General features: G+C 48.6%; 3 protein-coding genes across 3 annotated transcripts; 1 reads left to right on the top strand and 2 right to left on the bottom strand.

Annotated features, from left to right (window-relative positions):
- Window positions 1-2,149: 2,149 nt before the first annotated feature.
- Window positions 2,150-3,805, bottom strand: CDC26 (cell division cycle 26). Its single transcript, XM_083375229.1, has 2 exons — window positions 3,668-3,805; window positions 2,150-2,870 (listed from the first exon to the last, which is right to left on the bottom strand). Exons 1-2 carry the CDS (start codon window positions 3,746-3,748, stop codon window positions 2,694-2,696), a joined length of 258 nt encoding a protein of 85 aa, XP_083231355.1. The 5' UTR covers window positions 3,749-3,805; the 3' UTR covers window positions 2,150-2,693.
- A 113-nt stretch (window positions 3,806-3,918) lies between these two features.
- Window positions 3,919-18,390, top strand: PRPF4 (pre-mRNA splicing tri-snRNP complex factor PRPF4). Its single transcript, XM_083375132.1, has 14 exons — window positions 3,919-3,984; window positions 5,123-5,300; window positions 5,501-5,687; window positions 5,779-5,866; window positions 6,382-6,461; window positions 6,730-6,823; window positions 7,311-7,405; window positions 7,671-7,729; window positions 7,830-7,953; window positions 14,606-14,695; window positions 15,126-15,248; window positions 15,860-15,967; window positions 16,765-16,883; window positions 17,728-18,390. The coding sequence occupies exons 1-14, from the start codon at window positions 3,961-3,963 to the stop codon at window positions 17,919-17,921; spliced, it is 1,563 nt and encodes a 520-aa protein (XP_083231258.1). The 5' UTR covers window positions 3,919-3,960; the 3' UTR covers window positions 17,922-18,390.
- Window positions 18,391-21,160: 2,770 nt separating this feature from the next.
- Window positions 21,161-21,759, bottom strand: RNF183 (ring finger protein 183; the record flags this gene model as incomplete). Its single annotated transcript, XM_083375216.1, has 1 exon — window positions 21,161-21,759. One exon carries the CDS (start codon window positions 21,757-21,759, stop codon window positions 21,172-21,174), a length of 588 nt encoding a protein of 195 aa, XP_083231342.1. The 3' UTR covers window positions 21,161-21,171.
- Window positions 21,760-24,813: the final 3,054 nt, after the last annotated feature.

Genomic DNA, 24,813 nt, shown 5'->3' with positions numbered 1-24,813 from the left:
TTAAGGTGTTTTTTTCTGATTTTCAGGCTGACATCTTTTCCCCCCTCTTAAACATGAAACCTAATTGTCACGTCCTTCTTAAGACCCCCCCCCCCCAGTGGCCTTAAGACCCCTTTGTCTTCCTAGATTAGGTGAAATGGTTGCTTTTTGAATAGAAGCAATTGTTTCTTGAGCCCCTAATTCTGGGCAAGGTTGAAACTCAGAAAACTCAGCAAACCCCATCCTTCGGCAATCCATGCAGAAAAATTACCTTTCTTGTCTGCTTGTACCAGCCGTGATAATCAACCTTCAATTTAGCTTGTCCCTGACATCAGACTCAAATTTAAAAGTAGAAACAATATACACCAGTCGCCTGCCAGTCGTTTAATGTAGCATTGTTAATTAACATAAGATTGCTTCAGCCCCATGCCGGTTTAGACTACGGCAGCTTCACCGTGTTTTATCCAATTGGTTGTTTCAATATGCTGTCTTAGATTAATTTAATCAATTAACTCAGCTTTCCAGATTCACCCGAAGTGGTGCCATCTACTTATCATGCAAACTAGCCTAAAATGGAGTTGGGTAGTTCGTGGCCCAATGTGTCATGTGAACACAATCAGCGAGTCCTGTTAGATTTCAAGCTCAAACAGGTCTTCCAAGAAGAGAATTATTATTATTTTTTTAAAAAAATGGTTTGAAATGCATCGGAGGACAAGGCTCTAGGGCTGCTAATCTTGATGGCCGTTCTCTACCTCCTTGAATGGCAAACAGCAGCAGAGGGGGGAAATTTTTACTTTTGAATCATGCCTGGAAGTATTTTAGGCACAACTGGATGGCCGCTGGGAGACCCACAACACCTGCAAAATTGTCCTGTAAGAATTCAGATTGTGGGACGATACCCTTCTCCCCTTGTCAGGAAGTAAGAGGCAGGGCTGAGGTTGCCGGGGTGTGTAGTTCAGCATTACCTGGAGGAGCAGAGATTCTCCCTTTGACTTCTAATTCCTTCCGCGGAAGGGAGAGAGTGGAATCTGGATTAACATTCACATTGAAAACTCAAACTTTTTTTTTAAAACCATCTGCCTGAGAGGGAACATTACATACAAGCTGGAGAACTGCAACCACAGGGAATCTGCAGCAGGGTGTCAGCTGATTGTAAAATTGGCAGGAGGCTGGCGTTGTGCTTTTCAACACAGCAAAACTGCACAAGCCTTCCTCCAGGCTGACTGGCCCTGCTACAATCGCTGCACTCCCAGCACAAAACGAAGGATGGCATTTACCCAAACAGCATGTGCCGAATAGTAAACCCGTAGCTGAATCAGCCTTCTTACCCCTCCCTTCCTCTTCCCCTCCACCACCACCACCGTACAATCAAGTTTTTAGCCTCTCTTTAAAAGGCACAAAGACTGGAATTATGAGACATTTCATCTCAGCCGTGAGGTCGAGTTGGGGTCCCGTGACATCTTTGGCTAATTTCGTGGGGCTTCAACCATGGCTAACTTCCTCTATAACTTAGCATTTCCTGTCCGTTTTCTTGCTTCCATACATCCTGTGTAAACCCAGAGAAGGGAGTGGCTCCTTGGCTAGTATTATATGAACCATGTCAGAGTGCCAGCATTAGCAACTGGGTATTTTCTGCGCACATTAACGGGAAAGTGGGAAAGCAAAAATTCCGAGTCACCTGCAGGCATCTTTTCCTTATGTTCGTTGACGGAAAATCTTGTCTCGTTTACAGCTGGCCATGACCCACACTATTGTGTCTCCATAGCGATGTTCTAGTCTCCCTCTCCTTTCGTAGTATATCCATGGGGGGGCGGGGAAAAAGTGCCTTCGCTGTATTGCTTTATCGGGCTGTGTAATGTACTGTGTAGGATGTCTTTTATTTTAAACCCATAGCTGATGGCAAGTGAATGCATCAGCTACCGTTACGTGAATACTAATGATTTACGCTGTCGTAACTTCTGCTCAAGTATAGTCTGTGTCTTAATCAAAAAATGATGGACGTGGGATATGTTTACATGTCTACCCTACGTGGTTCAGTAGAATAAAAAGATTCAACCCATCAGCTAGTTTTCGACTTTTTCCTCCCCCCCCAACAATACCCCTCTCACACCTGTATCCCTTTTCAAACCGAAGAAACAGCTTGGCACATACACAGCCCCACACATAATACTGTTATCTCAACCATAAGTCAGAATTTAATATCTTCACTATTACAAGGGGTAAAAAATGTGTAGGGAAGAAAATAAGGTAACTTCAACAGCCTGTGAGTTCCATCTTTGTTAAAATGATTGGAGGGAGGTGGAGGAAGGTCTGCCCTCCCCCCACTCACTCCCCCACGCAGGCGGTGTTGCAGAAACGAACCCTTTTCTCGTATTGAGGAGGGCTACACCATGCAACATTTCCCCAATAGCGACGTTGGGAATATTTGCACACGGAGGTTATGCTACAGCAGTTCTGCCAGTATTACTGTTGAAAGATTTTAAGGCCTCTGGTTGCAAATGGGAGGTTGTTAAAGATACCCAGGGCAGCAAGGTATCTGAAAGGCGGGGGGAGGAGAAGCACCCAAGCTCGTTCTTTAAGAGAACAGAAAAGTCTCTTATCTTCCAGAAGGATAGAATCCTTACGGCTCCATCTGTCCTCACTGTAAATCAGCTTCTCACAATCCCTCGTAAACATCCTTCACTTGAAGGTGGCAGCAGCACCAACCCGGCATTCTAGAATTCAAAGTTTCCAAAGAGTGACGAACGGTTGCTAGGTTTCGGCTGAGGCTTGTAGCCGATCCGATCGTGGATCACCTGCTCCCAGTTCTTGTGATCGGGGTTCAAGGCCAGGGCCCCTTCGCCGTCGTTGGTTCCCACCATGTCGACCTCTTCCCGTTGCTTTTTCTGCATCTGCAAAAAAGGTGCTGATAGTTCAGGAAACTCAACTACAGTTCTTTATGTCATACGTTAATCAAATGCTTTGGAAACAGCCCAGAAAAAAGGGGGGGGGAAATCAGAAATATATATTTATAGGATCAGAACAGGCCCAGTCATCCTGGCCACAGGCTACATTATTTGGCAGGAATTAGGTTTACAAAAAAGGACAAAATGGGATTCATTTCGGTTCCTGCATGGCTTATTCAAAAATAAAACCGTAAATACATAAGGATGGGCTATTATTTAGAGTTGTATGGATGTGGTGGCTCAGTGGGGTTAGGACGCTAAGCTTGTCGATCAGATGGTCGGCAGTTTGGCGGGTCGAATCCCGAGTGCCTGTTACTCGTCCCAGCTTCTGCCAACCTAGCAGTTCGAAAGCACGTAAAAAATGCAAGTAGAAAAATAGGGACCACTACGGTGGGAAGGTAACAACGCTCCGTGCGCCTTTGGCGTCTAGTCATGATATATATATAAAAAGAGAGAGTGCCTCTGAGCATGGGCAGAGTGCTCCCGGGCTCCATTTTCAATGGGGACTCCCCAGAGGGCACACACACACACACACACACAAAGACACAGACACACACAAAGACACAGACACACAGACACAGACACACACAAAGACACAGACACACACAAAGACACAGACACACACACACAAAGACAGATACACAAAGACACAGACACACACACAGAGACACACAAAGACACAGACACACAAAGACACAGACACACACACACACACACACACACACACACACACAGACACACACCTCCAGCTCCTTGCGGACCCCCTCGAACTCCTCGATGTCGTCCAGCTTCAGCTCCAGCCGGGTCGGCTTCCTCCGCAGCATCCTCCGGGTCCAGCGGTTCTTCCCGAAGAGTGCGCATGCGCCACGCTCCCTCTGCAGCCCCCCCCTCCCCGCCTGCCGGAAGCGAGTCACAGAGGGCCGGTGTCGCCTGGAGCCCATTGGCCGGCTGGAAGAGAGAGAGGCGGAGCGAAAGGTCGTCGCCCCGGAAGCGCTCGCGGGAAGCTTCCCATCCGGCCGGCTGACAGGGTCGCGTTATGGCTTCGTCTCGGGTCTCCACGGTGGGTCAAAGGCGGGGGCGGCTGGGCTGCGTCTGTTCGGCTTCGCGCTTGGAATATATGATGATGATAATAATAATTATAAAAACAAATAGTCTCCCCTTCGCTCCAGCCGGTACCTTTCAAAGGTTGGACTACAATGCCCATTGACCACAGCCAGGGCCATTCGGGCCCAGGCTGGATAAAGGCGTGTTTCCAATGGCGGGGTAATACAACCCCCCCTTCTCTTATCCCCCTTCGTGGATCATGACAAGCAGGAGGCTGCTAAGAATGTATTAATAATAATGTTTTTATTTATATATATATATATATATATATATATATATATATATATATATATATATATATATATATATATATATATATATATATATATATATATATATATTACACATGTGTCTGTGGATGTGTATATATATATATATACACACACATATACACGTATATATAATAAAAGCATATACATACAAACACATATATACATATACGTTTTTGTGTGTGTGTGTGTGTATATATATATATATATATATATATATATATATATATATATATATATATATATGCATCTTTGGTTATTCGGGTTTTTCCCCGCGTGGAACTAAAGGTGTAGGGGCGACGTTTCGACGGAATCCCATCCGTCATCATCAGGCTGGTGGCTTCTGCTTCCTTCTTCTGGAAGGAAGTGGTGGGACGTGGTGGGACGTGGGGGCTCAGTGGGTTAGGATGCTGAGCTTGTCGATCAGAAGGTCGGCAGTTTGGCGGGTCGAATCCCGAGTGCCGCATAGCAGAGCGAGCGCCTGTTACTCGTCCCAGCTTCTGCCAACCTAGCAGTTCGAAAGCACGTAAAAACGCAAGTAGAAAAATAGGGACCACTCCGGTGGGAAGGGAACAGCGTTCCGTGCGCCTTTGGCGTCTAGTCATGCCGGCCACGTGACCACGGAGACGTCCTCGGACAAGAATAAATACTAAAAAGAATAATAACTATAATAATAAAGACTAAAAACTTGGATGGGGTGGAGAGCAGAGAGCAAGGGAGGGGAAAATGTGGAGTCTGCCATCAGTATGCTGGAATGTTGGACTACAACTCCTATCATACCCTTTTGGCAGAGGATGGACGTGAACACCTGGGTTTTCTTTGCAGGGGACAAAAACCAAGGCTTCCGATGATGGAGATGGCCCTCCTGCTAAGAAGGGCCCCATTTTCTATGGGAGCCTGGAGGAGAAAGAGCGCGAACGGATCCTGAAGGGCGAGTCGGGGATGATGGGCAAAGAAGCCGTCAAAGCAGCCATTGAGGCGGGCAATATCAACATCTCCACCGGTAAGAAGATGCCCAGTGCCCAGGAAAGCAACAAAGTTTGGGTTTTGTTTGTTTTTCCTCTCTCCTTTGGGTTTATTATGGGAAACATACAGCTGAGTATATGCAAAAGTCTGATGTTGACCATACAAATAACTAAAGCGAACTGATGGAAACTACATCTGGCAGAACCTGACCTATACTGAATTTCTCCTATGGGTTAGGGGAAGTTTTTGACCTGGAAGACCACATCAGCGAGCGTCAAGCCGAAGTCCTGGCCGAATTTGAGCGCCGGAAACGGGCGAGGCAAATCAACGTTTCCACGGACGACTCCGAGGTCAAGGCCTGCTTACGAGCACTGGGAGAACCCATAACGCTGTTTGGAGAAGGGCCAGCCGAAAGGAGAGAGAGGTGAGGGTTGATATTTAAATTGAACTGACCCTCCTATTTTTTTTTTGTAAATCAAGAGCCGTTTACACATTCAGCATTTCCTTTTTGTCAGGCTGCGTAACATTCTCTCGGTGGTTGGTCCGGATGCCTTGAAAAAAAACAAGAAGGATGATGAAAAATCTAAGAAGTCCAAAGAGGAGGTGAATATGTTACACGGCTGCTCTTATTCTCACTTGGGGCTGAACGTTTAAATCCCTTTTTGTGTTCTTTGTCTCCTCTTGTGCTGCCCTTCCGTTATGCCAGGCTGAGAATTTTTAACTGGGGTTTTTATTTTCAGGGACAATTTAATCTTTTTAATTGTCTTTTAACGTTTGTATTTTGTATGGGTTTGATTTTGCACGCCCTGTAAACCGCCCTGAGTCCTTCGGGAAAGGGCGGTATATAAATCTAATAAATTAAATTAAATTAAATATAAAAGAACGGTCGCTTTGAATCCGAAGGGAACGAGAGTTTTGATCTGTGCATAAATCAGCAGCGATCGCCTGAGTTAGAGGCCAAATCAAAGTCGACCGTGGAAATGAGCGTCTCATGATTTTCCCCCTGGGGGTGGAATTACATAAGAATCCTCTCTGGAAAACATATTGCGCATCACTCCACTTCTGCAAAAAGTGTCGGTAATGTGTCTCTCACTTCTTTTGCAACTTGTCTTTCTTAGTATCAGCAGACATGGTACCACGAGGGGCCAACCACCTTGAAGATAGCTAGACTCTGGATTGCAAACTACTCTCTTCCACGGTAAGACTACGAGTGAAAGGGAGAGGGCAGATTTCACTCCCTTCTAGCACTGATGGTGTTACCTAGCTAGGTCATGAAATGTCTGCAAGAAAACAATTCAACTCAGAGAGCAACAAGGACCCCACAGTCGTTGTCCTCCTCCTCCTCGTCCTCTTCCTCCTCCCCACACACAGCTCAGAGAGCACAAAGGACCCCATAGTAAGTTCAACCCTGAACTACAAATATTCTCTTTTACATGTAACTCATTTCTCTTTTCTTTCTTGCGCAGAGCAGTGAAGCGACTGGACGAAGCCCGTTTGTTTAAGGAAGTGCCCGAAGCCACACGGACATCCCAGAAGCAAGAGCTTCATAAATCTCTGAGGGTGGGTAGCTTGAAATGAGTCCCCTCCCCACAAAAAGAAGCTTTGCTTGGCTAGGTCTGCTTTGCGTCTAAATGTTGCATATTTCATCAGTGGCCCTTTTTTTGGCTGGGAAAAAGAGACACATTTACTCGCCCTATTGAGCAAAACTGAACACTGCAAATGTCTCACTTAGCATCAGAAACGTTGGGTTCTGTTGTGGTCGTAAGTCAAGGACCACTTGTATAAAAGTAAAACTTTATGCCTTCCAAGTCCTCCAGTAAGTAGTTTTGAGGATGTAGCGTGAAGCATTTAGGAGTGAATGTTTTGTTTTTCCTACTCTTCTGGGTTCTCTTTTTCCACCCTCTCGCGCGCGCCTCTTAAATCCTTTGAAAAGATTATTTATTATTTAGCATATGGCATATCATATGCACGGACTAGCAATATACATATTAATAATTCTTTTGAAAGAATTGGCAGCTTAATTCTTTCGGTACGCTTTCGTTTCCAGTCTCTGAATAACTTCTGCAGCCAAATTGGGGATGACCGTCCGATTTCCTTTTGTCACTTCAGTTCCAACTCCAAATTCTTGGCCACAGCCTGTTGGTAAGAAGGGTTTGTTGTCTTTTGGGGGTCACCTCAGGCAGGGGAGGGCCAAAGAATGGTTGAAGGGGGCACCCAGTTTAAAATCTGACGTTTATAGCATTGACCTAAACCTGCAAGTGATATAACCCGTTAATTTAAGATCATCTGCATTTTTACTGTACATTTTATATACTGTATATATATATAGAGAGAGAGAGCATGAATAATTTACAGCAGTAAAGGGTCCTAGTCTTTTCCTTGTGGTCTCCTTTTCTTTTGCCCCCAGGAGCGGCCTGTGCAAGATATGGTCAGTGCCAGATTGCAAGCTTGTCCTCACTTTGAGAGGTACGGCATGTATCCCCTCTCCTCAGAGCCTGGTTCAGACCGGGCAAATAAACCTTGGGGTATCATGATTCGAACTGGCAGCTTTTTCACCTCTCCTAAGGGCATAATACCAACGTCGGCGCCATCGTCTTCCATCCCAAAGCAACCATCTCATTGGACAAGAAGGATGTCAATCTGGCGTCCTGCGCAGCCGATGGCTCTGTCAAGCTCTGGAGTCTAGAAAGGTTTGTGCAGAATTTTCTCCTTTGCTCTTTCCAATTAAGCCTCAGCATTTTTTTTTATTTGATTTGATTTCTTTGGCCACCCGTCTCAGCAAATGGGCAGCTCACAGTTCAGCTTTGATGGTAAATAAAGTTTAATTTGCTTTCCCCCCCCCCCCCCCGCCCCTTCTCCTCCTCCGACACTCTACTTCCTTCTAGCACTGATGATGTTACCTGGTTGGGTAATGAAATGTCTGCAAGAAAACCACCCAGCTCAGAGAGCACCAAGGACCCTGCAGTCCTTTTCCTCCTCCTTCCTCCCTCCTCCTCCTCCCCCTCCCTCCTCCTCTCTGCAAACCCCCCTCCCTTCTAGCACTGATGATGTTTCCTAGTTGGGCCATGAAATGTCTGCAAGAAAACCACCCAGCTCAGAGAGCACCAGGGACCCCACACTCCTCCACCTCCCCACACTCACTGATGCTGTTACCTACTTGGGTTATGTGAAGCAGCTTTCACAAGAGATCGATGGAACGTTAAGGTGCTTCCAAAGTGAAATAGGCAGAATGCATAGATGCAGTCATTATGAAGCTTTATTCATCGACAGATTATATAAAAAGAGCTATATGGCATGGAAGCATCCATGCTTGTAAGATAGAAGATAGATAGAAAGAGAAGCAGAGCTAGAACAAAAGAAGCAGCCCCTGGGCAGAGGTATTTATGGGGGGTCTCGGCCCCTCCCTAGCCATAAAACTCTCTCACCAATGGGGCCTGCTGCAGGGGAGCAAAGAAGCCTCTTTGCTCCATCTGATGACCTATTTGGGGAACTGCCATGGCTGGCACAAAACATGTAACAATTCCCCTTCTTGCCAGCCAATGACAGGGACCAGTGAATGTGTGTGAGGGGCAAGCAGGTGTCATAGACATGTATAAAAACATTCAGAAGGCCAAACACAAACGCTTACACAGAAGGTTGTGCCGGTCAATGGGAAGAGGTTTGGTGAACAGATCAGCTATCTGGTCAACTGTATTACAGTGCTCTACACGTATAAAACCCTCTTTGGCAAGCTGTCTGACATTTTTATAGCGTATGTCTATGTGGCGAGATCTAGAGCCTACTGCATAAGCCTCCGAGATTGCAATGGCGGCCGTGTTGTCCTCTAGAATTTGGATGGGCAGAGGAGGAGCTGCCCAGATGCTCGTTATCAGCTCATTGAACCAAGTCAAATCATTGGCCGTGTCTGACAGGCTGGCATATTCAGCCTCGGCCGTGGAGCAAGAAACAAATTTTTGCTGCCTAACATGCCAATGTATTGGGCAGCCATTTAGCAATATGAGAATACCGGAAGTACTCCGCCTACTTTTGGTGTCGCCAGCCCAGTCTGCGTCTGAGTAAGCAGAGAGCTGGGCCGTCTCCCCCTTCTCTGGTTCCAGCACAAGGAGGGCATCGGTCGTGCCCCTGAGGTACCTAAGTACCCTCTTAACAGCAGTCCAGTGGAATTCCTTTGGGTGTTCCACATGCCTGGACAATAGATTTACAGCTAAAGCTATGTCAGGCCTGCTCCAATTGCTGATATATAGCAAGGAGCCAATCACAGATCTGTAAAGCGTGTTATCTGTGAACTCAGGACCGTCCTTGTGAGTATGGTTGTAAAAGTCGCTTTGCATTGGGCTGTGCGTAGGATTAGATTCTGCCATTTTGCATTTGGCCAATAACTCCTCTATCTTTTCTTTTTGAGATAGAGCGAACCCCCCCTTAGTGGCCAAAATATGCACACCCAAGTACTTATCAACCCGCCCCAAAGATTTCAAAGTAAACTTTTCTTCCAGGGCCTTGGCAAATTCATCACACCCTTCCTTGTCAGGTCCTACATATAGTAGGTCATCCACATAAACTAACACCCTTTCTGTGGTACCCTTTGAGTTGCGTGTGAAAACACATTTATCTGCACGGGATGCAGTGAAGCCAACTCGTTCTAAACTTTTTCTAAGGCAGTCATACCATAGTTTCCCTGACTGTTTGAGACCATATAACCCTTTGTGAAGTAACCATGTATTTTCCCCTTCTTGCTGGTAGCCAGGAGGGGCCTTCACGTAGATCTGCCGGTCCAATTTGGCGTGGAGGTAAGCCGTCTGGATGTCGAATTGGAAGACTTCCTCCCCCAGAGCAGCTGCAGTCACGAGGGCGGTCTTGACGCTCTCTGCCCGGACAGTTGGAGAGTATGTCTCGCCATAGTCTTCCATATAGCGTTGGGCGAATCCCTGAGCTACCAAACGGGCCTTATACAGGTAGAGGCCATTGGCAAGTGGTTTTGCCTTGTAAACCCACCTTGTGCCAATGACTTTCCTCTCCTTTGGAGGTTGCAGGGGGGTGAAGACCTTGAGTTGTTTTAAGCTCTGCATTTCCTTCTCCATCGCGAGCTGCCATTTCTCCTGTTCTTCGATGGGCAGCTCCTGGATGTCAGAGAAGGATTTTGGGGTGACCACAACGCTGTTAACAGACGCGATGTGCCCAATGTCAATTCTCTTTGGCGGGATGCCTTTGTTGGACCGCTTTGACCTCCTTACCTTCTGCCACTCACCGCCTTTTTCTCCCGCGGGTTTCTGAGGCGTTGCTGGGGAACTGGACGGCTCATCCTCCCCATCTGAACCAGGTGGGATGACATCTTCGTCTTGTTCCACACTTTCGTCGGTGGCAGGGTATGTGGACGTCTCAGGTGATGTTGTAGTCGGTGTGCCCTTGTTGGGACGGTTGATATATGGGCTCAGATCATTGGAGTGTATCTGGGCCCAATTGGAGTCCTCTTCGAAGGAGGCAGATTGGGAAGTCACAATCTTGCCCCCTTCTCCCAGGAAACGGTAGGCCTTGGAGCCAGGAGCGTAGCCCAAGAACCTTAGTCTCTGGGAGACAGATCTCCCCTTCTTCCGCAGCTGCTTGGGGATGTGAACCCATGCATAGGACCCAAAAACACGTAAATGTCCAAGATTTGGTTTCCTACCATGAACTAGGAAATATGGGGTCTGGTTCACAACACTGCTCCAAGTGCGGTTTAAGGTATAATTGGCATATTTTACCGCTTCTGCCCAGTATGATTCTGCGACCCCTGCGTCTGCAATCAGACTACGCATCATAGTTTGTAGGACTCCATTTCTTTTCTCTGCCACACCATTCTGAGCGGGGGTGAAAGGCGCGGTAAGAAAATGGCGGATGCCCTTACGCTTTACCCAGTCCTGGAATTTTCGGGACATGAACTCAGCCCCGCGGTCGCTCTGCAGTTGTGCAATCTTGGTTTTATACTGGGTCTCTACAAGGTTGTAGAGTGATTTTATGGCATCAAAAGCTCCAGATTTTTCTGTGAGGATATACACATGGCCGTACCGTGAAAAATCATCAACTGCAGTGAGAAAATACTGACTTTTCCCTAGAGATGGTGTGAAAGGCCCGACCAAATCAACATGAACTAGTTGATATGGGAATTGGGTCTTACGCAGTGATGTTTTTGGGACAGGCGCAGCTTTCCTCTTTGACTTCTTACAGATTGCACAGTCCAGGAATACCTCACAATCTTTGAGCTGGACTCCCTCAGCAAACTCTCCCATCTTTTTAACTACAGGGAAGCTTGCATGACCTAATCTTCGGTGCAAAATATGGGCACACTTATCGTGGAGTGGCTTCCCGACTGACACCCTCTTGGCTTTGGTAGCCTTGAGCGGTGCTTCAGGTGACAGCTGAGGTTGGGATTTCTTATCCACACTGCCTTGCTGTGGGGGCTTGGATGCAACCGCTTCACCCTTGCGGTCGTTAAGCAGCCTTGGGGTTGTCTGTGAGGCCCCTTCTAAGGGGGAGAAATATGGCAAATCATCTATGATGGCTATATTTCCAATGACCCTCTGGTCCCGGGTGACATGACCTCCCCCTTTGCGAAATAAAACTTCCACCCTGTCATCGTCACATAACTTGATAATGCTCAACAGGTTGTTGGCAATAGAGGGCGCGTGTAAGACACCTTCAACTTTTCCAAGCCCGGGTAGAGAAACCGTGCCCTCCCCAATAACCAAAGCTTTATCACCGTTGGCCACCTTGACAGATGATTTCATTTTCTTTACCCTTTTAAAACCTTGACTCACATTAGTAATGTGAGATGAAGCTCCAGAGTCCAGCAACCATAAGTCAGTGGAGCTATCAGCTCTTGTGGTGGGGGCACAGGTAGATACAAGATTGTTAGTACTTTTGGCCCCGCCACGGCCCCTTCCTTGTCCCTTGCCCCTACCTTGATTGGGACCACGCTTGGGGCCTTGTTGAAAATGGGGGCAGTCCTTCTTGAGGTGCCCCTCAGAGCCATAGGTGAAACACTTGAGTAGAGCATTAACCCGCTCTGAGTTGCGGTGTCGTGTGCTGGCTGGCTGGCTGGTGACTCTGTTGTATTCTCCCGTATGTCTACGTCTGCTATCTTCGTCAATGAGTCTGCCCTCGAGGTAGGACAGAGGCATGGGTCCATCCCTGCCCCCTTCCAGGGAAATAATAAAATTGTTCCAACTTTTGTCCAGGGAAGCCACAATAACTGCGACCAAGTTCTCTTCAGGTATTCGGTAATTTTTGGACATTAGTTGCGCCCTGAGGGATTTTAATTTTCCAAGATGTTCTGCCATGCTGGCCCCAAACCTGAGTCTTGTGTTGTAAAACTCAGTTGTGAGTCTGGTGAGAGAACCCATGCTCTTGCTGTTGAATAAATTGTATAACAAGTGCAAGGCTGCGCAAGCTGTGAGTCCATCTGGAATGCTAGGGAACATATTATCATCGATGGACTCCATCAGAGTGGAAAAAGTCTGTCTATGAAGCCACTCTTCTCGTGAGCTCCACGGGAAAGGTGGTGGGTTCAGGGCCATTTCAAGAATCCCATCCTTCAATAGACATACCTGCAAATTTCTATTCCAACTGTGATAGTTCTCACCCCCAATTTTCAATTTTTCAAAGTTTGGAGGCAACGGGGATGCAATTAGAAACGTATTATCCCATTCTTGGAGCATTTGGGAGGTTGGCATTGAAAAAAATGGTAAAGGTACCCCTCTAGTGGGCGTTGGTGGTATATTTCTCTGATTTTCAGATGGCCCCCCTTCTGGGTTAAAAAGCCCGTACTGGGCATGTCCGGAAAACATGTGATCAGGGGGTGGGCGGAGCCCAAGATTGCCGGCCGGCACTTGGTTTTTAAAATGCTCTGGAAATCCTTCCTGGAGCCTCCCCGGCCCTGGATTGCCTTGAAGACCTTGGGGATGGCTAAAGCCGATGCTGGAGGAGGGGGCCAACCCCCCCCCAAAGGCCAAGTAAGGAGAGCGCCTGGGCGGGGGCGAAAGGAAGACTGGGGGCCCCGGAGAGAGGGTCGGGGGCCTTGGGGGGTAATGAGCAGTCTTATAGCCATCATAGCTCACGAGGGTTTCTGCTGGAGAGAGCCCAGGAGTTTGCATGTTGCTATGGCAGGATGCCAGGGGTTGCTGGGCCTCCAGACTAAGTTGAGGCCTTTCTTTGTTAGAAAATGTGGGCGCACAGGGGGCTGCCATCTTGCTTCCTGTGCCGGGCCATGCGGTCTCCCTGGGCGCAGCCATCTTGTTTCCTGTTGCCCCAGGAAGCTGGAGGTCGCGGTTAGGCAGGGTATTTCGCGCCGAAAGCCCTGGGGTCCCGGGGTTACTCAGGGTGGCAGGCGCCATATTGAGGGGCCTCGTGATGGCTGAGGGGGGGCTTACCCGGCATCCATAGTCCTTCTGCACTGATGTCCTTCGTGGAGAGGCTTGTGGGGTCTCCTGTACTTCAAGGAGTTTTAGAAGCAGTTCCTTGCATTCTGGTGTAGACATTTGATCCACGCGTTGCTTGCGTTGGGCCCGGAGCGCTTCTGCTGCATCTTGACAGTCTTGGGCGGACTGTAAAACTTCCAAGCTTCCCTCTGTGGCGTGCAGAAGGAGGCCATCTGTGCTCTCACCTGGAGCGGGGCTTGCTTCAGGGGCTAGAGCTGTTAATCTTGATTGAAGACTCCTGGTCACAATCTGCGATTTCCGGCCATCCATTTCAGTTTCAAATCCAGGCATTAGCTGCAGGCTTTGGAAGCGTTCCCTTTAACCATCCTCTGCTACCAACTTGTGAAGCAGCTTTCACAAGAGATCGATGGAACGTTAAGGTGCTTCCAAAGTGAAATAGGCAGAATGCATAGATGCAGTCATTATGAAGCTTTATTCATAAAGTGAAATAGGCAGAATGCATAGATGCAGTCATTATGAAGCTTTATTCATCGACAGATTATATAAAAAGAGCTATATGGCATGGAAGCATCCATGCTTGTAAGATAGAAGATAGATAGAAAGAGAAGCAGAGCTAGAACAAAAGAAGCAGCCCCTGGGCAGAGGTATTTATGGGGGGTCTCGGCCCCTCCCTAGCCATAAAACTCTCTCACCAATGGGGCCTGCTGCAGGGGAGCAAAGAAGCCTCTTTGCTCCATCTGATGACCTATTTGGGGAACTGCCATGGCTGGCACAAAACATGTAACAGGTTATGAAATGTCTGCAAGAAAATAGTAAAAACCACCTTTATGATGAACCTGAAGCATGTGACCCAGCCCTCCTCTTCCCTGTTTTCTTCTGCACCTTCATGGCGTCATTTTAGTTTTCATGGGGCAATCTTGGTTTCTTTCAGCGATGAACCAGTGGCTGACATAGAAGGTCACACGGTCAGAGTGGCCCGGGTCACTTGGCATCCCTCTGGCAGATTTTTGGGCACCACATGGTAAGAAGGTCTCTGTCTCTCTACTTCTGCTAAATGACCGGGGTGAGGGGAGGATTGAAATTGTCCAGGCACTCCCTAGCTGGCTGAGGATACTGAGGTTGGTGGTCCCAGGGCATCCAGTTGAGGAAAGCTGGTATCTATAATTCTTCCTTCAATAGTGCTAGAGGACTTAGCACTTATATACCGCTTCATAGTGCTTTACAGCCCTCTCTAAGCAGTTTACAGAGCCAGCCTATTTCCCCCCAACAACTTGGATCCTTATTTTGCCCACCTCGGAAGGATGGAAGACCGAGACAGCCTTGAGCCAGACAGCTAGAGATAGACACAGCGATAGATAGATAGACAGACAGACTTATACACCATGGGGGGAAATAGTTGCTGGACCTCTCCGAGATCTGCTGAATTAATCTTTCTTACTTCTCCTGCGTAGCTACGACCACTCCTGGCGTTTGTGGGACCTGGAAGCCCAGGAGGAGATCCTCCACCAGGAGGGGCACAGCAAAGGGGTCTACGATATTGCCTTCCACGTTGATGGCTCCCTAGCTGGCACCGGGTAAGCTTCCACCTCTGTGCCAAGGCATCAGTTGGCCGAATGGGCTACTCTGACCTTCCCAGGCCAAGCAGAGCGGCTTCCTAAAGGCCAGCCTTCCGTCGGAACGGTCACCACGGGTAGTCCTTGACTTATGACAGTAATGGAGACCAGAAGTGATCTTGCTAAGCAGGGTGGCTGGTAAGCGAGACACGTCTAATTTTATCACCTTTTTGGCCATGGCGGTGACGCAAATCCCTGCCGTCGTTCAGCGAATGTGGCTTCACCCCATTGACTCGTGGAAAGCTGGCTGGGAAGGTCGCAAACGGCGATCAGATCTCTTTCCCTCTTTCTTTCTCTCTCTCTCTCTCTCTCTCTCTCTCTCTCTCTTTCTCTCTCTCTCTCTCTCTCTCTCTCTCACACACACACACACACATATGCCACTGTCATAAATACACGCCTGTTACCCAGCGCCCAAATTTTTATCACGGGTCCACGGGGATGCCACGACGCTCATAAAGTGTGAAAAAAGCACGTCATAAGTCACTTTTCCCAGTGCCGTTGTAACTTCGAACGAATGGTTGTTAAGTCGAGCACTCCCTGTATTTATCGGACGTGTTTTGGCTTTGTTCCAGTGGCCTCGATGCATTTGGCCGCGTCTGGGACCTGCGCACTGGCCGTTGCATCATGTTCCTGGAAGGACATCTGAAAGAGATCTACGGGGTCAGCTTCTCCCCTAACGGGTAAGAGCCACATCTTGGCGTGGATTACATGTTCATACGTTGAGCAACTCAAGGGGTTGGCCATCCCCTGTGAAGCCCATCATAGCACCGGTCCTGGCCATCTGAAGAACCGACTCAGCCCAGGCAGATGGGCCCGTCCCACCAGCACTGGCCGAAAAGGCACACTGCGGATCCCGCTGGTCAAGGATTCGTAGCTGGTGGGGGTCCAGAGAAGGGCCTTTTCCGCCGTGGCTCCTGCCCTTTGGAATAGTGTGCCCCTCCAGGCAAGATCCGATCCCACCCCTTTGGCCTTTGTAAGGGTCTGAAGACCCTGGTACCCTGCCAGCAGGTGCATCATTCTGGAGGTGGCCGTCAGGTTAAGAGAAGACACCCCCCCACCTCTCCCGGTGTGCATCTGGCTTCCTCCTTCCGCATCGTTTAATCCTAAATTATTATTTATTGTTTGCCGGCTTTTAATGTTTGTAAGCCGCCCAGAGTCGAGAGGGTCAGCGTGCAAGTCTAATAAATAAATTTATCTTTCCTCTCCGCCTGCTTGAAGAGCCCTGGTGGCGCAGTGGTTAGAATGCGGTACTGCAGGCTAACTCACTGCCCACTGCCAGGAGTTCGATCCTGACCGGCTCAAGGTCGACTCAGCTTTCCGTCCTTCCGAGGTCGGTAAAATGAGGACCCAGATTGTTGGGGGGCAAAAGGCTGAGAGAGGTTTGCAAAGCACCATGAAGCAGTATATAAGTCTGTGGGCTGTTGCTACTAATTGTTAAGGCCCAGTTTCACCCTTTCTCCTCCTCCCCCACCCGTAGGTACCACATCGCTACTGGCAGTGGAGACAACACCTGCAAAGTTTGGGATCTTCGCCAGAGGAGGTGCATTTACACCATCCCGGCCCATCAGAATCTGATCACCGGAGTGAAATATGAACGTAAGTCTCCCCAGTAACGGTCCTGCAACAGGAGTCTAAAATCTGGACTCTGAAACTCAAAAGCATCCAACTTTTTGGAACGGCTGAGGGCCCGGCGGATGGGACGAAGACCTAGTTTGTTCCTAGAGGCCCGGCACGGCTAATTTTGCCTGATCTGAAGGAAAACTAAGCAGCCTGACGTCAAACTTGGTTAAACCGCTGGGAAATGTAGGCTAAGCTTCAAGTTGGGGGAAAAAAACAACAACAACCTCCCAGCAGAAGGGCAGATCCCTTCTAGATACCCACTTCCATGCCGTGCTTAACATTTCAGACTAGAAATGTCCCCAGTCCTGCCTCAGACATAAAAGCCAGCTGGGTGACTTTGGACCAATCGCCAGGAGGCCGTGAGTTCTGGTCTCACCTTGGCCATGAAAGCCAGCTAGGTGACAAGAGAATTCTCGTCCGCCTTAAGCATGAAAACTGGGTGCGTGACTTTGCGCCTATCAGCAGGAGACGCTGAGTTCTAGTCCAGTCTTAGGCATGAAACCCAGCTGGCTAACTTTGAGCCTGTCCCTCTCGGCCCAACCCACCTCACCGGGTTGTTGTGGGGAAAATGGGAGGAAGGCGTGAATACTTTCGCCACCTGGAAATTTATAAAAATAATAAAAGATGGGATACAAATTTCAAAAAAAATTAAGAACAACCTGCCCGCCATTAAGTTCTCCCTCCCTCACCCTCATTCTCTCCCCTTCCCCATTCCTGTTTTTCGCTGCTTGCAACAGCACCTACCCCGTGCTTTCCCAAGATCAGTTGCCCTCCCAAACCCCTTTCCGGATCACTTTTCTTTGTGCTTCCTTCCTTCCAGCGAATCACGGCAACTTCTTGCTGACCGGGGCTTACGACAACACGGCCAAGGTGTGGACCCACCCGGGCTGGAACCCCTTGAAGACCTTGGCCGGACACGAGGGCAAAGTCATGGGTCTGGACATTTCCTTGGACGGGCAACTGATTGCCACCTGCTCCTACGACCGGACCTTCAAGCTGTGGATGGCAGAATAAGCCGGGTACTTCCGCCAGCGCGGCCCTTCTCACATCCCTGGGGTGACCCAGGTTGTTTCAGGTCAGGGAAATCCGATCACAAGTGGCGTGCGGAGCCCGCAGACCAACCTCTTCCTCCTCCTCCTCCTGATGTGCTAGTGGCGTTCAAGGAAACACCCGTTTGAGAATCTTTTTTTTTTTAATACTCCTTCCCTTTGCGGTGGGCTCCAGATTCTCACCATTGGGGGGAAGGGGGGACCCACACATTTCAGCTTGGGTGGTAAAGGTTGTCTCCCCTGCTTTTGCTGATCCCTGGACACACACACACACACACACACACACACACACACACACTTCTGGGAGTTCCCCTCAAATAGAGGATCTTTCGACCTCTGTTTGGGAATAAGGTCCTTTTCTCTGTCGGGCAGAGATATATTTTTTTAAAAAAACAAGTGTATTAAAGCAAAATGGCTGCTTCTGTTTCAAAGTTCCCTCGTTTGCAGTTTGTCTTGTTACCTTAGTGCCCGATGACGTCTTCTGGTAGTCCTCAACTTACAGCCCCTTGTTTAATGACCATAAGGACCAGCAGTTCCTTCCTTCTGTCCCTCTCCTTTCTCCTTTCTTTCTTCCCTTCCCTTCCCTAGCCTTCCCCTCCTCTTCTCTCTTTCTCTTTCCTTCCCTTTTTTTGCACTTCCATCACCTGCTTCCCACTGCGCTTCTACCCCTTCGCCCTCCTTTCTCCCTTCCTGAGGTCAGGGCTGGGGGCAAATCACTCTCTCAACACCCAAACCAAGAAGGGGGATTTGGCCCACTCCTCTTTTCACCATTTCTTGAGGCTGTTTTAGTCCCTGATTTGCCAGACAGACTTTGTATCCCAAACCACAGCCTTCGCTTAGCCTGGGTCTGTAAAAGGTAAAGGTTCCCCCGCACACGCGTGCTAGTCGTTTCCGACTCTAGGGGCCGGTGTTCATCTCCGTTTCAAAGCCGAAGAGCCAGCGCTTGTCCGAGGACGTCTCCATGGTCATGTGGCCGGCATGACTGGACGCCAAAGGCGCACGGAACGCTGTTACCTTCCCACCGGAGTGGTCCCTATTTTTCTACTTGCATTTTTACATGCTTTCAAACTGCTAGGTTGGCAGAAGCTGGGACGAGTAACAGGCGCTCACTCTGCTACGCGGCACTCGGGATTCGACCCGCCAAACTGCCGACCTTCTGATCGACAAGCTCAGCGTCCCAACCCACTGAGCCACCGCGTCCCTTCTGGATCTGTATATACGACTATTTATGGTTGCCGTTGCTTAGGGCCTGATGTAGGCAGGTCGGCAGCTGGCGTTTCCTAGGCTTAGTCCAGCCTCCTCTAAGTAACACACCCACCCTCTGAAGGGCCCACAGCCTGGCAATTAAACCAGCAGCCTGAAACTCTTTTTACTGCTCAAACAAAACGTCCCTCTGCACCCCACTGCAAACGTTCTGTTATTCTTGGTAGCAAATATAACAAATGTCGATGTTTACGCAGAGCCATGGGCAATGATTTCAACCAGCAGCCAAAAATACACAAACGTAAATACAAATGGAAGTGTTGGGTTACGCCCGGTAGCAAATATACCCTGGAAGCAAATATCCCTTGGCCCACCAGACGGGACCTTGAAAACACCAGTGTTGTTTTAAACACTCTTTTGTTGTTGTTGTTTTAAAAAAATAAAATAAAAGAGATTTTCTTCCAGCACTTTCATCTTGCTGTTCCAGAAAATACTAGCTGGATAACAAAAGGACAGATGAAGCCAACCATCCTTTTGTCTGAATTCAGCCTCTTTTTGCAACCCTGGCCACCTCTTCGCCCTAGGCAATCTAATTTTTTTTCCCCAAGTTTTTTTAATTAATTAATTAGATTTATATACCGCCCTTCTCCCGAGGGACTCAGGGCGGTGTACAGGGCAATTAAAATATAACATACAAAAGTTAAAATAGATTAAATTAAATTTAGCCCCAAACAAAATAAATTAAATTCTGAAATTTAAAACCCCAATCCCTCAGTCCAGGCTGGCAAGCTCGAATAACCAGGAAACCAAGCATCAAAGGGCTTCAGATGAATTTTGAGTGCTTTATGTGACTAGTCCCTGCTCGTCGCTTCCTTTATGCACTCATAGGCAGGAACTTAGTGGATTAAGATCTCCTAATGGAATAATTTCCAGGCAGAGCCTTCTTTACCCTGTCTCGGTTCAGAAAAAAAAACTTTGAGGAGAAACTCGCTGTTAGGAGCCAAAGGTGGATTCCTTCCTGGCACACTCACCCTCCCCAATAAACTTAATTTCACCCCATCGGTTTGAACTCAGTGGCAGCATTGACCTGGTGGCTGAATTAGCCCACATCAAACAGGCCAGGTTTCCAGAACAGGCTATATTGCGAAATATAAACCTGCCCCCCCCCCCCGCCAAAAAAAACCCCTCTTAAACTCTGCTCAAAACAATTTTACAAAGATGGATGAACGCATCTGCTAGGTACGCAGGACCTGGTGAACTTCATAATGTTTGGAGAGCCGGAAAGAGCGGCATTTAATAAATAAATGATACGAACCAGCCCAGCAGATGAAGGAGGAGGGGGGGAACCACAAATCTTTCTTTAATATGATTGATTCTCTGATTTCTCTCTCTCTTTCTCACGCATGGACACATACACCCTTTTGCATTTACAAACACTGCATCTTAAGTACAAAGGCAAATTGAACTTGACCTTCCGTTAAGCATTGTTAGCAGAATAATAAAGAGTTGGAAGGGACCCTGGAGGTCTTCTAGTCTAACCCCCCTGCTCAAGCAGGAAAGCCAATACCAGTTCAGACAATCTCTTCTTGAAAACCTCTAAAGTTGGAGCACCTACAGCTTCAGAAGGCAAGTTGTCTCCTTGCCTCTTCTTGATCTTAAATCTGTTTGGTTTTTGTTTTATTATTGGGTTGTTGTTTTTTTCAACCTGGGTAAGATAGGGTAGTGGCAAACTCTGGATTGGACGGTGTATGCTAGGAACTGCACCATTCACACATTCTGTAGTCTGTTCTCGGCCACGACGAAGGCGTTGGACCTAGGCAAAAAACCGTCACAGCGGTCATATTCCTCACCTCTTTGATCCCCAAATTCAGCAGCTGAGCATTTTAGGAAAAGATTTGATCCACCTTCCCAAAATACTTTCCAGCTTCCTCTGTTCCCAGGTCCTGTGGGGGAACCCTCCCTCCCTCCCCCCCCCATGAAACCAAAAGCAAGTTTCAAGCTCTGCTTCTCCCTCATCCCAAACCAGGGAAAAAGTTTTTTGTCCAGAAGACGGAGAAGACGAGTAGCAAAGTCACGCTTAAGATAATGACCATCAAGTATGTGAAGATCCGAAGGTGCGGGTTCCGGATGCACTCTCGGAGAAGGGAACGCCGGGGAACGGTGGGGGTGCTGGCAACGGTCGCCGGCTGGGGGCTCTCAGGGTAAGGCTGGGTGCCGAGTTCGAGGTCCACGCCCAGGTCTAGGGTGTAGACCCTGGGTTGCCGGAGGAAGTACCTGGTCTTCCGCTGCTCCTTCAGACACAGTTGCCGTCCTTCCAGGATGATGTGGTTGGGTTCCAGGCCCAACTTGTGCAAGATGGTGAGGTCGGTGGGCAGCTCCGTCACCTGTTGGTTAGCCGGCAACATGGTCAGGCAGCGGCAGAGAGGGCAAGGCAGCTGGCTCCGGGTGGTGGAGATCAGGCTGAGGTGCGCCAGGCACTCAATGCAAAAGGAATGGCCGCATCGTAGGAGTTTGGGGGTCCGGAAAACGTTATCGTAAGCGTTCCAGCAGACTGCGCATTCAGAGACCAAGCTTGGCTCCTGGTCTAAATTTTTGGCCATGGCTGTTTTGCTTGAAAAGTCAGAATGGGCTGTCTCCAGCGCCATAGAACCGCTCCGCATGTGAAGAGTTCAATTAGGGACTTTTTATTGCTCACGCCCGATTCACAGCAATCTTCCCAGACTGGATTAGATAAGGCTCAACGGCATCTGAGAGGGATCAGACTTTGCCTTCTTGTGCCCATGTAAGGATTCCAGACTAATTCCCTGCTTGACTCCTCCAGTTTGGCCGGTCTCTCTTTGACAGCCCTGATGTTTCTTAAAATTACCTCGGAGGCTGGAAAGAGCCAGCAGGAGCGTGGCGGATCAATTTCACGGCATCCTGGGGTATGTGGTGGGATTGCTGGACAGACTGAAGCCCCCTTTTCTTAAAGCGCTCAAAATCCACCGCTGGAGCGAAAAACAAACAGAAAAGTTAGAATAAGAAGGCTGGGCATGCATGAAATCTCACGGGACGCTCGAATTACCCAGTTGCTATTTATATAGTGCTATCTAAGGACGTAATGGGTTACAGAATACAGCAAGCTGCTGTCCCCTGGGACGGAGAGTCAGAGATGTGACCGCAGAGATAAGAGGAGGCGGAAGGTGCATTTTTTAAAAAAAAGTTTCTAGCCCTCATGACACAGGCACCCTTGGTTTCTCCAGTTTGCTCAGGAACTTAGGCAAATGGTCCTTGACTTGAAGTTAAAACGGGCCTGAAAAAAAGTGACTTACAAACAGTTCTTACAGGACGTTTGCACGCGATTCACTTAAGAACCGCCCAACTGGCTTAGTGACTGCAGTGAGTTACTTCACAAACCGTGGCCAAAAGGTTGCGAAACCTGGTGCAGCTCAGTGTAACCACCACATTGCTTTACAACAGAAGTTTCAGTCCTTAACTGTGGTCGTAGGTGGTGGTGGTGGGGGGTCTATAAGTACTCAGGTTTCTTGTTCACTCATTTGCAGTCCATTGTGCCCAAACGCACAGCCTCCTTCCTCCACTTTAAAACACCCCAAGGCCATCATGAGCACCCTTTACACAAGGCGGGTGTCCGAAAAATGACAACCTGTCTACAAATAATTATCCACCCAAGACAAGGCTTGCTGAATTTCAAAGATTGGTTTTTCTGGGATGTCCCTGGGAGTCACCAAGCAGCTTTTAAATTCTGCACCATTAAACATCAGAGAACATTGGAAGCAGCCTTCAAAACAAGCCAGTCTTGTCTAATCATACATCAAAGTCAGCATATTTAGAGATGGCCAGCAGATTTCCAGATCTTTTTAAGCCTTGAACCCGGAACCTTTCTTGTGGACAACAAAGGCATTCACGCTGAGTTATGCTCTCTGCCTTCTCTCGCAAGCCACCCCCTTGAACTCGATTTCAATCACAATTTACTGCGATGGGAAATGTTTCTGGCTTCCTTCTGCGACACTCTCTTCCTCCTTTCATCCTCCTCCTTCCCGCCGGCCGGCCCTCAAAACTGCCCCTGTCTGACGTGAAAGGTTTGCCCAGATCCCCTTGGAAGCCTTTTCCCTCAATTTGGTCAGCGAGATCTCTGCTGTAAACAGCCTTCCTAAAAGGATTTCTTGCTGAAGATTTTTAAAAAACGGCGTGATTGCAATTGATCTCCAGAACGCCTGCCTGCCTCGCTCTCACCGCAGATCTTAACCCTAGGGGGGACACCTCCCTCCCGGAGGCTCACCCTACACAAACCTTCCCCCCCCCCAAAAAAAATATTCAGCTCACCTTGCCAGTTGCATCCTCTTCATTCTTGCATCTCCGTCGTGCTAGATTTTGTGGGATCCCGGGGAGAAGTTCTCCAGGATGCACAAAGAGAGGCAAGGCCTCCTTTCTTGGAGGAGAGGGAAAAGATCCTTCCCCCCCCCAACACACACACACACCACCTCCTTCACGCCAAGGTCCTCGTCTACCAGCGGTTCCCCCAGGGCTTGCCCAAAGCTGGGTTTTCAGTCCTGCAAGACCGGGAGGCAGCTGTTGTTTACCACCAGAAGCCAAGGAGACAACAGCGCGGAAAGACAGCCTGGCTTGTCGGAGGCTGCTATGGAGATGGGAGACCTTGCTCGCAGCTTGGAGCTGTTGGCAGTGTCCCCTACAGGGATGAAGAGAGGTTCCCCCCCCCACACACACACACCCCTTGGAAAAACATTGGTCTGTAGAAGCTGCCTGCCTTCTGATCAACCTGACGTCCACTCAGCCGAGCCAGCGAGAAGGGCAACCTGTTCTGTCGGTTTACAAATTCTGGGTTAGCCCCATTTGCATTTCAAGCAGAGAAGAAACGGAGTTCCAAATATTTCTCTCTCTCTCTCTCTCTCATTCTCTCTTTCTTTCTCTCTGTCTCTCTCTCCGAGTTGAAGTCCGTACATTTTAAGGGGGCCAAAGTGGAAGACACACTGCTCTAGGGTAATTCTCTTCGGCAGATCCTCACAACCAAGAAACCTGTTTTAAGGTCCGCTCTTCCACCTTTATTTCATGGGAAAGGAAAGGACAGCAGACGTAGCATAATTCTCCTCTAGCACACCAACCCGCTTTCCAAATATTGCTCAAAGGTGATGAAGAGGACAAGAAAGTTCTCCTGGTCAACCATCATCTTATTTGTTCTCCTGTCGGGATTCAAGCTCAGAATTCCAGAGATCAAGAGAGGGATCGATCTCTGCAGCAGGAACTTCTCCCAGATCTGCTCCACGCCATTCCCCAGGAGGGCAATTGTCTTCTCGGTGGCTTCCCCTTTTCCATTCAGCAGACTTTGCGTGGACACCACCAATCCACTCAGGAGACTCTTCTCTGCCCGAAGAACCTTGACGCTAGTGATCGCCCAGGTCCTGTTTTCAGAAGAACCCATCAAAGGAAACCAAGGGCTGGTTGAATCCAGAAACCCGACACCTATGGATTCTGCCTGAGACAGTAAGGACAGCATCATTTTGCTGAAGCAGAGGAGGGTCTGGCTGGCGTCTCCAGGGCCAGTTCCAACCAGGATCCAAGGCTCCTCCAGGTTAGACTTCCCCATCGGGTTGCAAACATATCGCAGGACTGTCCTCCAGGTTGACTCCAGTTGGTTT

Source organism: Vipera ursinii (assembly GCF_947247035.1).
Source record: "Vipera ursinii genome assembly, chromosome: 16".
Taxonomy (NCBI): domain Eukaryota; kingdom Metazoa; phylum Chordata; class Lepidosauria; order Squamata; family Viperidae; genus Vipera; species Vipera ursinii.
This window is presented reverse-complemented; position numbering and strand designations above follow the sequence as displayed.

Coding starts and splice junctions, on each gene's coding strand:
- PRPF4 (XM_083375132.1), top strand. CDS start 3,961: ATGGCTTCGTCTCGGGTCTCCACG. Junction 5,867..6,381: donor CTAAGAAGTCCAAAGAGGAG/GTGAATATGTTA, acceptor TGTCTTTCTTAG/TATCAGCAGACATGGTACCA. Junction 15,968..16,764: donor GTCAGCTTCTCCCCTAACGG/GTAAGAGCCACA, acceptor CCCCACCCGTAG/GTACCACATCGCTACTGGCA.
- CDC26 (XM_083375229.1), bottom strand. CDS start 3,748: ATGCTGCGGAGGAAGCCGACCCGGCTGGAGCTGAAGCTGGACGACATC. Junction 2,871..3,667: donor GGGTCCGCAAGGAGCTGGAG/GTGTGTGTCTGT, acceptor CCTTTTTTGCAG/ATGCAGAAAAAGCAACGGGA.